The sequence below is a fragment of the Oculina patagonica genome, chromosome 7, assembly GCF_052425735.1.
Source record: "Oculina patagonica isolate OP01 chromosome 7, crgOcupat, whole genome shotgun sequence".
NCBI lineage: Eukaryota > Metazoa > Cnidaria > Anthozoa > Scleractinia > Oculinidae > Oculina > Oculina patagonica.
Window position 1 is genome coordinate 28,849,646 of NC_135764.1, and position 11,661 is coordinate 28,861,306.

Here is an 11,661-nt window from a genome sequence, read left to right on the forward strand (position 1 = left end):
CCCAATCGATGAAAATCGATCATCGGAAACCAATCGATATAATCAATATAATCGATAAAAATCAATCGATTAATATCGATTGGTTCCATTAATCGATGAAAATCGATACTCACAATTCACGTCCACTTAATTGTATCGATTTAAATCGATTTTATCGATTTTTATCGGGCAGCATTTGTAAGGCGATACGTTACGCATCCTTAGTCTAGTCGAAGTTCTGCGAGTCAAACAAAGCACGAAATGAACGTGCTAATAATAGAGGCTATTGTGAAGGGCTACCACGAGTGCCCATTTTCAGTAAAGACAGACGAGTCTTTTCCCCTTGAGAAAAAAATTGGCGACAGAGGGAAGGCATTTCGAGTTGATTAAGACTCAATTGCCAATGCGTAGCGCAAACGTATCTGAAAACATTATTAAACGATTGCAACTGACAATCGATATAATCGATGAAAATCGATGAAAATCGATACTCACAACACTTTGGGTCATCGATTTTCATCGATTTCCGATATCAATCGATTAATTGATATCGATTATTATCGATTACAATCGATTTTATCGATTATCGAATTTCATCGATTGGATACGCCGGGCAGATAAGCGTGATTAGCGCCTTCAAATTATATTTTTACTCTCACAAACGTGTGTTTGAATAACCCTTTTGAACGAGCTGATCGGATGGTTTTTAAAATTTGTTTTTTGCAAAGGCTGATTTTGTGTAAGGCTCAGGTTAGACATTTCAAGGTTGAAGTTTTCGTCACTGGCACGATCGTCTGGCGTCTTTGGTGGTGTGATGTAATAATCTTCGACACCATTGGTGATAGATCACGCTCTTGCCGAATTCCGTCGGAAGCACCGCCAAAACATCTTTTCTTTCACAAACTATTCGTCGAATACACTCCCTTTGTTCGTCTTTAAATGTTTTGTGAACAAAACTCTTGAGAGATTTTCTAAAAGCTAGAAGAACTCGCTCTCTACTTCATTCCGCTCAACACCCGCCATGATAACAATCATCTACACGCGTGATATTTTTGGACCGGAAATTAGACTTGAACTCAATTAGCCAATCAGGATAGAGTTTTAATGTTGCCTTTTGTTTTCTGACCAATCAGAAAAAAGTCCAGATTTTGGACTTTTTACAGACGACTCGACAAGTAATTGTATCAGGCGTTCATTTTTCCGTTGACCCCTCCGCCGCGAGAAAAATAACGCCTGATCGCAGGTTAGTTCAAACCTTACGGTCTACACGTGCCATACATAAACTGTGTGTCACAATTTATATCGTTGTCGATAAAAATGTCCAACAAACGCACCCTTGTAACAAAAATTCAAACACTTGAACAAACCATTTTCTTACTCTACCCCTCTCTAGACGTCGATGAATGTGACGAATTGGCATGCGATAACGGGGGGACCTGTATCAACACTGTTGGTAGTTACAAATGTGAATGCAGACCAGGCTTTGAAGGACCAAAGTGTTGTGACGGTAAGTGGCTGTAGAATAAGCTGAGATGCATGCATGGAAGAAAGTACGTAAAGAAATAAAGTTATAAAGTAACAGTAAGAAAGAAAGTAACGATTTCTACAACTCCTCGTGGATAAGATGCTAGTCCATTATAGGTAACCCCCAGTACTGTTTGTTAGATTGTTCTTTAGAGAGAGGTTAATTGCACTTAAAGTTGTTTCGCCCAACATTACAACACAGCGATCCTGGCTACTGTTTTAATCCAGAGCTCTCGATCGGAAGTCCTGCAGTACGTATATACCCATCATTAGGCCACCGCATCTTCCTCAAAAACAGTACTTGCAAGTCACAACCTAGCTGAATGAACTGCAATTGATTGGCTCGGTTTTCGGGTTTTGAACTCAGTAAAATACTGCGAACGGCAAATTTATTGAACGGCTTCAAAATCGTCTGATGTAGATCAACTCATTCTTGCACTAATATTTAGATTAAGGCTTTTTTGGCCTGGACAGTTGGACGTAAAGTTAAGCCGTGTCTTTATCAGGTATAAAGATATGTACACTCATTAAACATTAATTTCTGTTGTATTTTCTTTATGGATTATTAATGAGCTTTTGAACGTTTCAGATATCGATGAGTGTGACGTGTTATATTACGATCCGTGTCAAAATGGCGGGACCTGTGTCAACACTTATGGTAGCTTCAAGTGCGCATGCACTGTGGGCCATTATGGGAAACAATGTGAACACGGTATGACGTTCCCACTGTTGGTTGTTATATTAAGTAAATGGCGATAGTGAGACCTGTGCTGTATGCGTGTAAATGATACATAATTAGGGCTGGCCCATAAGAGTGATGCAGACGGAAACGCGAATGCAAGCTCAAATGAAAGCGCAAAAAAATGAGACATGTCCTTTTTCTGCACCTGGCTTGTATTTACACTTGCTTTACGTCTGAACATTGGTAATGCAATTGCAAACGCATAAAAAAATGGTCTTTTTTTTTTTTACACCTGGCTTGCACTTGCATTTACCCTTGCACTACGTGTGGACATTGCTAGCGCAGATGCGAGTGCGAACGTAAGCAAGCAAAGCGTGACTTATCTCCAATCTTGGAAATAGACTTCAACTGAGGCTGCGTATCTTACGTTCCTCACGTTTACGTTACGTGAACCAGGTTAGGGTCATAGCGTCCTTTTGACTGTTGGATAGTCAGAGCCATCACGACATATAGTAGAAGAACAGAAAGGAACAGTACTAGTGCTCACTACCCCTTCTAATAATAATAATAATAGTAATAATCTTTAATGAGGAGACTTTTCACGCATAGGTGGTTTTCAAAAAGAACCTCGAAGATTAAAACAAAAAGAAACTAAAATTAACTACATTAAAAAAAGTTAAGAGGACTACAAATAAGAATTTTATAAATACTTAAATTAAGAAATTAAAAACCTGCGCTTAAAAATATTTACATTGTCAGAGTCTCGTATAATCTGGCTAAGAGAATTAAAATCAAAATTAAATTAAATTCTCCTTCTCCTAATTACTCTACTTCACTTATAATCTTTATGAGCTCAAGCTCTTTTTATTTATAGATGTTGATGAATGCTCCGACCATCCGTGCCAGAATGGTGCAACATGCGTCAATACCAAAGGGAGCTACCAATGCTCATGCGCGGAAGGCTATGAGGGAGAACATTGCGAGCAAGGTAATCAATGAACCAATCAATACGCGTCTGGGTAAGATTATATTCTATCACGGGCTACTAGCCAGCTTACGCCAGCACTGATAGTTCAATGTTTTCTGATAAACTGTGTTATTTTACAGATATCGATGAATGTGCTAACAACCCGTGCCAGAATGGAGCAACGTGTACCAACTCACAAGGAGATTACCAGTGTACATGCCCAAACGGCTTTCAAGGAAAACATTGTGACGAAGGTAAAATAAATCACAAAACAGTAGTAATCAGTCGCTCTGCTCCACTAAAACTGGAGAAAGATAGCACAAGCACTCATAGATCACTGTTTTCCGATAATTTTTGTTCTTTCACAGCTATCGATGAATGTGCTAACAACCCGTGCCAGAATGGAGCAACGTGTACCAACTCACAAGGAGATTACCAGTGTACATGCCCGAACGGCTTTCAAGGGAAAAATTGCGACGAAGGTAAGCCATTAAACAAGCTTAACTTAAGATGTTTTTCTTATTTCCCCACATTAGTTTATCTGTTATTATGAACACCTCCTGCAGTGATTGATAAAACACCAGCAAATTATTGATAGAAAAACGAATGAGGTTCATATTATTGCAGTAAGCCTGAAAGGGATCAAATGTGTTTTGAAACCATGTTCTCAGATGTTCTTTGTGATTCCGATGGCTCTACCACTGAGCATTGAGACCGGGCTTATTTGAAGATTACAGTTGACAGATTTGGTTTCATAGCTCAATGGTTGCACTTTTGCTTTGGAAAGACAAATGTAACGGGTTATCAATTTAACAATGATAAGCTTTAAATCATGGGTTGGATTTGGTTAAAGGGAAGGGTTAGTTTTCGGTGTTGGGACGTCCTTTTTGGACACTGTACCGAATGTTATACAATTGCTGGCAGATTGTCGGAGAACGAAAAAATATTTCTTGCTTTCTGAGTATTCTTGCGTCACTGACTGAAAATTGTATCTTTTGTTTTCAGATGTCAACGAATGTGACACGGGCCCATGTCTAAATGGAGGAACATGTATCAACTTGAAAGGCAGCTTTGAATGTCTCTGTGCATCCCATTACACTGGAGCACTTTGCAACCAACGTGAGTTATGTTCCTTTGCAGATACTGCTATCACATCACCATTCGGCTCAGAATGCAAGTTTATATTGTCCTACGCTGTAAAGACTGCTTATTCGATCGTTACGGAAAACTTGCAATTGGTGTAGAATTGCGAATATCAGTTGTATGTCACGATGGACCACGTTCTGTGTTTTCTTCTTCCCTGTTTAGCATTTGTCAGATATTAAACCACAAGGCCTGGTACCATGTCCATACTCAAACAACTGCACTTAGAAAGCGAAAGACTAGCTTGTCCTAAACACACTTTGGAAAAAATCAATTACTTTTGAAAAGCAATTAAACATTCACCATTCAAAAAAGCATAGTCATCGGCCATTTTTTAAGCTCTCTTAACTTTCACAAAATACAGTCGAATTACGTAGGAAGAAAATTACTAAACTGTTATAACTAACGTACATTTAGTGCTTTTGCATGTATACACAAACATTATTTTAAGATGCTTCAATTCCGGGCTTCGATAACAATAAGAACCCATAAAAAAATCATTTCTCGTGAAAACTAAATCCTAGTAACAAAACCTTGCTTAAAAACATGCAGAACAATCCCCACTACCATATCTTCATATTATTATAACAGAAGCCCATAAGGGTTGAAACGTGTAACTCCCTATGATTCGCATTGTACAAAGCGTTTGCACATTCGTTTACACTAAGTACCATATTTGGAAAATCACGAGAAACATTTAACCAATCAAAATTACTATATTTGGATTAAATGCACAGCGCGCGCTAGCTCGCGCTCGATGGCGTAATCTTGTTTTGAACAAGCTTGGTTGAATAAAGTTAAATTTGGTTAAATTCTCCTGTTTCATCTTCTTGAAGTAGTCTGGAGAACTTCGCTTCGATACACTTAATGTATTTTTTTAGTTTCTGTAAGAAATTTACGGCGTTTAGGTCGAAATTCAAACAACTTACCGCCAACCAAAAATTATGTTGCGTGTGTCATTACGTGTATCAAGCATTCGCGTACAAATTCTTAGTGTTTCCAAATATGGTACTTAGCAAAATGAATATTCAAAACCTGTGCGCGCCCGTTACACGTTTCAACCCTTATGGGTTTCTGATTATAATTACTTTTCGTCTTAATAATTACTCAGCATGTACAGCACCTCTTGGTATGGAGAGTGGCGTCATTACAGATGCTCAAATCACGGCCTCTTCTGAATGGGATGCTAATCATGCCGCTACCCAGGCAAGGTTAAACTTCAAGGCAGGTGGAGGAAAACAAGGAGGATGGTCAACTCGACCAAATGATCTCAACCAATGGATTCAGATCGATCTTGTCAGTTACACCGAAGTAACACGGATAGCGACACAAGGAAGAAACGCCGCACACAGCCAGTGGGTAACCAAATACAAACTGCAGTACAGCGACGATGGAGTGAACTTTTACTATTACATGGAAGCAGGCCAAAATTCACCCAAGGTAATACATCATTTGGACAAACCAATAGAATTTCAATTGTAAAAAATTAGGTGCCAAAAATCCTGCATGCGTCAGAATGGCCTCTTGGCATCCTTTGATGTCTGTAAGTACAACTTTTATTCACATAGAAACTCGTGATCATCATTGATTTCATTTCAGGAATTCGATGCAAATCAAGACAGAGATACTCCTGTATACCATCAGCTGAGCCCGCCAATCCAATCACGGTACATCAGACTAAGGCCAACAGCTTGGCACAGTCACATCTCAATGAGAATGGAGCTCTATGGATGTAAAATAGGTACAGCACTGTAATTCAAACTTAACTCAGTTTTTGTTGTTGTTTTTTGAGAGGCTGGGAAACTTGAATTGACTTTCCTACTGACTCTTGTGCCACCCTCCTCTTGTCCAAATGATCCGTTCGGTGTGGCAGTGTATTCTGCAGTTAAGCCTGAAGAGTTTATCGATCCAGTTGCTGTCATGACTTGTAAAATATTTACGATCTATCCCGCGCATAGACGGCCTTTGACCGCCATAGAGTAATCCACCGCGCGCGAGAAAAATCCTCTAGTACCCAGGGTTTTTCGGTTGTCGCAGATACAGACTGATCTTATCGCAGTTTTCTTTAAGACCGTGTATTGCATTTGATTGGGTGGTTCACGAACTTACTGTAACTAGTACACATGTACATAAATGAACGAAGGCTTGTTGCATAAAGTGGTGTTCAAATATTCCCCCAGACAAACGCCAATACTTCGACATTTAAATCCTAAATAAATTTCTTTTTCAGCATGCACAGAACCTCTTGGTATGGAGAGTGGCCTCATAACAGATGCTCAAATCACGGCCTCTTCTGAATGGGATGCTAATCATGCCGCTACCCAGGCAAGGTTAAACTTCAAGGCAGGTGGAGGAAAACAAGGAGGATGGTCAACTCGACCAAATGATCTCAACCAATGGATTCAGATCGATCTTGTCAGTTACACCAAAGTAACACGGATAGCGACACAAGGAAGAAACGCCGCACACAACCAGTGGGTAACCAAATACAAACTGCAGTACAGCGACGATGGAGTGAACTTTTACTATTACATGGAAGCAGGCCAAAATTCACCCAAGGTAATACATCATTTGGACAAACCAATAGAATTTCAATTGTAAAAAATTAGGTGCCAAAAATCCTGCATGCGTCAGAATGGCCTCTTGGCATCCTTTGATGTCTGTAAGTACAACTTTTATTCACATAGAAACTCGTGATCATCATTGATTTCATTTCAGGAATTCGATGCAAATCAAGACAGAGATACTCCTGTATACCATCAGCTGAGCCCGCCAATCCAATCACGGTACATCAGACTAAGGCCAACAGCTTGGCACAGTCACATCTCAATGAGAATGGAGCTCTATGGATGTAAAATAGGTACAGCACTGTAATTCAAACTTAACTCAGTTTTTGTTGTTGTTTTTTGAGAGGCTGGGAAACTTGAATTGACTTTCCTACTGACTCCTGTGCCACCCTCCTCTTGTCCAAATGATCCGTTCGGTGTGGCAGTGTATTCTGCAGTTAAGCCTGAAGAGTTTATCGATCCATTTGCTGTCATGACATGTAAAATATTTACGATCTAACCCGCGCAAAGACGGCCTTTGACCGCCATAGAGTAATCCACCGCGCGCGAGAAAAATCCTCTAGTACCCAGGGTTTTTCGGTTGTCGCAGATACAGACTGATCTTATCGCAGTTTTCTTTAAGACCGTGTATTGCATTTGTTGGGTGGTTCACGAACCTACTGTAACTAGTACACATGTACATAAATGAACGAAGGTTTGTTACATAAAGTGGTGTTCAAATATTCCCCCAGACAAACGCCAATACTTCGACATTTAAATCCTAAATAAATTTCTTTTTCAGCATGCACAGAACCTCTTGGTATGGAGAGTGGCCTCATAACAGATGCTCAAATCACGGCCTCTTCTGAATGGGATGCTAATCATGCCGCTACCCAGGCAAGGTTAAACTTCAAGGCAGGTGGAGGAAAACAAGGAGGATGGTCAACTCGACCAAATGATCTCAACCAATGGATTCAGATCGATCTTGTCAGTTACACCAAAGTAACACGGATAGCGACACAAGGAAGAAACGCCGCACACAACCAGTGGGTAACCAAATACAAACTGCAGTACAGCGACGATGGAGTGAACTTTTACTATTACATGGAAGCAGGCCAAAATTCACCCAAGGTAATACATCATTTGGACAAACCAATAGAATTTCAATTGTAAAAAATTAGGTGCCAAAAATCCTGCATGCGTCAGAATGGCCTCTTGGCATCCTTTGATGTCTGTAAGTACAACTTTTATTCACATAGAAACTCGTGATCATCATTGATTTCATTTCAGGAATTCGATGCAAATCAAGACAGAGATACTCCTGTATACCATCAGCTGAGCCCGCCAATCCAATCACGGTACATCAGACTAAGGCCAACAGCTTGGCACAGTCACATCTCAATGAGAATGGAGCTCTATGGATGTAAAATAGGTACAGCACTGTAATTCAAACTTAACTCAGTTTTTGTTGTTGTTTTTTGAGAGGCTGGGAAACTTGAATTGACTTTCCTACTGACTCTTGTGCCACCCTCCTCTTGTCCAAATGATCCGTTCGGTGTGGCAGTGTATTCTGCAGTTAAGCCTGAAGAGTTTATCGATCCATTTGCTGTCATGACATGTAAAATATTTACGATCTAACCCGCGCAAAGACGGCCTTTGACCGCCATAGAGTAATCCACCGCGCGCGAGAAAAATCCTCTAGTACCCAGGGTTTTTCGGTTGTCGCAGATACAGACTGATCTTATCGCAGTTTTCTTTAAGACCGTGTATTGCATTTGTTGGGTGGTTCACGAACCTACTGTAACTAGTACACATGTACATAAATGAACGAAGGTTTGTTACATAAAGTGGTGTTCAAATATTCCCCCAGACAAACGCCAATACTTCGACATTTAAATCCTAAATAAATTTCTTTTTCAGCATGCACAGAACCTCTTGGTATGGAGAGTGGCCTCATAACAGATGCTCAAATCACGGCCTCTTCTGAATGGGATGCTAATCATGCCGCTACCCAGGCAAGGTTAAACTTCAAGGCAGGTGGAGGAAAACAAGGAGGATGGTCAACTCGACCAAATGATCTCAACCAATGGATTCAGATCGATCTTGTCAGTTACACCAAAGTAACACGGATAGCGACACAAGGAAGAAACGCCGCACACAACCAGTGGGTAACCAAATACAAACTGCAGTACAGCGACGATGGAGTGAACTTTTACTATTACATGGAAGCAGGCCAAAATTCACCCAAGGTAAAACATCATTTGGACAAACCAATAGAATTTCAATTGTAAAAAATTAGGTGCCAAAAATCCTGCATGCGTCAGAATGGCCTCTTGGCATCCTTTGATGTCTGTAAGTACAACTTTTATTCACATAGAAACTCGTGATCATCATTGATTTCATTTCAGGAATTCGATGCAAATCAAGACAGAGATACTCCTGTATACCATCAGCTGAGCCCGCCAATCCAATCACGGTACATCAGACTAAGGCCAACAGCTTGGCACAGTCACATCTCAATGAGAATGGAGCTCTATGGATGTAAAATAGGTACAGCACTGTAATTCAAACTTAACTCAGTTTTTGTTGTTGTTTTTTGAGAGGCTGGGAAACTTGAATTGACTTTCCTACTGACTCTTGTGCCACCCTCCTCTTGTCCAAATGATCCGTTCGGTGTGGCAGTGTATTCTGCAGTTAAGCCTGAAGAGTTTATCGATCCATTTGCTGTCATGAGATGTAAAATATTTACGATCTAACCCGCGCAAAGACGGCCTTTGACCGCCATAGAGTAATCCACCGCGCGCTAGAAAAATCCTCTAGTACCCAGGGTTTTTCGGTTGTCGCAGATACAGACTGATCTTATCGCAGTTTTCTTTAAGACCGTGTATTGCATTTGTTTGGTGGTTCACGAACCTACTGTAACTAGTACACATGTACATAAATGAACGAAGGTTTGTTACATAAAGTGGTGTTCAAATATTCCCCCAGACAAACGCCAATACTTCGACATTTAAATCCTAAATAAATTTCTTTTTCAGCATGCACAGAACCTCTTGGTATGGAGAGTGGCCTCATAACAGATGCTCAAATCACGGCCTCTTCTGAATGGGATGCTAATCATGCCGCTACCCAGGCAAGGTTAAACTTCAAGGCAGGTGGAGGAAAACAAGGAGGATGGTCAACTCGACCAAATGATCTCAACCAATGGATTCAGATCGATCTTGTCAGTTACACCAAAGTAACACGGATAGCGACACAAGGAAGAAACGCCGCACACAACCAGTGGGTAACCAAATACAAACTGCAGTACAGCGACGATGGAGTGAACTTTTACTATTACATGGAAGCAGGCCAAAATTCACCCAAGGTAATACATCATTTGGACAAACCAATAGAATTTCAATTGTAAAAAATTAGGTGCCAAAAATCCTGCATGCGTCAGAATGGCCTCTTGGCATCCTTTGATGTCTGTAAGTACAACTTTTATTCACATAGAAACTCGTGATCATCATTGATTTCATTTCAGGAATTCGATGCAAATCAAGACAGAGATACTCCTGTATACCATCAGCTGAGCCCGCCAATCCAATCACGGTACATCAGACTAAGGCCAACAGCTTGGCACAGTCACATCTCAATGAGAATGGAGCTCTATGGATGTAAAATAGGTACAGCACTGTAATTCAAACTTAACTCAGTTTTTGTTGTTGTTTTTTGAGAGGCTGGGAAACTTGAATTGACTTTCCTACTGACTCTTGTGCCACCCTCCTCTTGTCCAAATGATCCGTTCGGTGTGGCAGTGTATTCTGCAGTTAAGCCTGAAGAGTTTATCGATCCATTTGCTGTCATGACATGTAAAATATTTACGATCTAACCCGCGCAACGACGGCCTTTGACCGCCATAGAGTAATCCACCGCGCGCGAGTAAAATCCTCTAGTACCCAGGGTTTTTCGGTTGTCGCAGATACAGACTGATCTTATCGCAGTTTTCTTTAAGACCGTGTATTGCATTTGTTGGGTGGTTCACGAACCTACTGTAACTAGTACACATGTACATAAATGAACGAAGGTTTGTTACATAAATTGGTGTTCAAATATTCCCCCAGACAAACGCCAATACTTCGACATTTAAATCCTAAATAAATTTCTTTTTCAGCATGCACAGAACCTCTTGGTATGGAGAGTGGCCTCATAACAGATGCTCAAATCACGGCCTCTTCTGAATGGGATGCTAATCATGCCGCTACCCAGGCAAGGTTAAACTTCAAGGCAGGTGGAGGAAAACAAGGAGGATGGTCAACTCGACCAAATGATCTCAACCAATGGATTCAGATCGATCTTGTCAGTTACACCAAAGTAACACGGATAGCGACACAAGGAAGAAACGCCGCACACAACCAGTGGGTAACCAAATACAAACTGCAGTACAGCGACGATGGAGTGAACTTTTACTATTACATGGAAGCAGGCCAAAATTCACCCAAGGTAATACATCATTTGGACAAACCAATAGAATTTCAATTGTAAAAAATTAGGTGCCAAAAATCCTGCATGCGTCAGAATGGCCTCTTGGCATCCTTTGATGTCTGTAAGTACAACTTTTATTCACATAGAAACTCGTGATCATCATTGATTTCATTTCAGGAATTCGATGCAAATCAAGACAGAGATACTCCTGTATACCATCAGCTGAGCCCGCCAATCCAATCACGGTACATCAGACTAAGGCCAACAGCTTGGCACAGTCACATCTCAATGAGAATGGAGCTCTATGGATGTAAAATAGGTACAGCACTGTAATTCAAACTTAACTCAGTTTT

General features: G+C 40.6%; 1 protein-coding gene across 1 annotated transcript in view; it reads left to right on the plus strand.

Annotated features, from left to right (window-relative positions):
* LOC144659347 (uncharacterized) overlaps window positions 1–11,661 on the plus strand; it is a 96,077-nt gene that overhangs the window by 77,727 nt on the left and 6,689 nt on the right. The window contains exons 42-53 of the mRNA XM_078519759.1: window positions 5,407–5,735; window positions 5,895–6,036; window positions 6,526–6,854; window positions 7,014–7,155; window positions 7,644–7,972; window positions 8,132–8,273; window positions 8,762–9,090; window positions 9,250–9,391; window positions 9,880–10,187; window positions 10,368–10,509; window positions 10,998–11,326; window positions 11,486–11,627. Of these exons, the coding sequence (XP_078375885.1) occupies window positions 5,407–5,735; window positions 5,895–6,036; window positions 6,526–6,854; window positions 7,014–7,155; window positions 7,644–7,972; window positions 8,132–8,273; window positions 8,762–9,090; window positions 9,250–9,391; window positions 9,880–10,187; window positions 10,368–10,509; window positions 10,998–11,326; window positions 11,486–11,627 (2,805 nt within the window). The remainder of the gene's footprint in view (window positions 1–5,406; window positions 5,736–5,894; window positions 6,037–6,525; window positions 6,855–7,013; window positions 7,156–7,643; window positions 7,973–8,131; window positions 8,274–8,761; window positions 9,091–9,249; window positions 9,392–9,879; window positions 10,188–10,367; window positions 10,510–10,997; window positions 11,327–11,485; window positions 11,628–11,661) is intronic.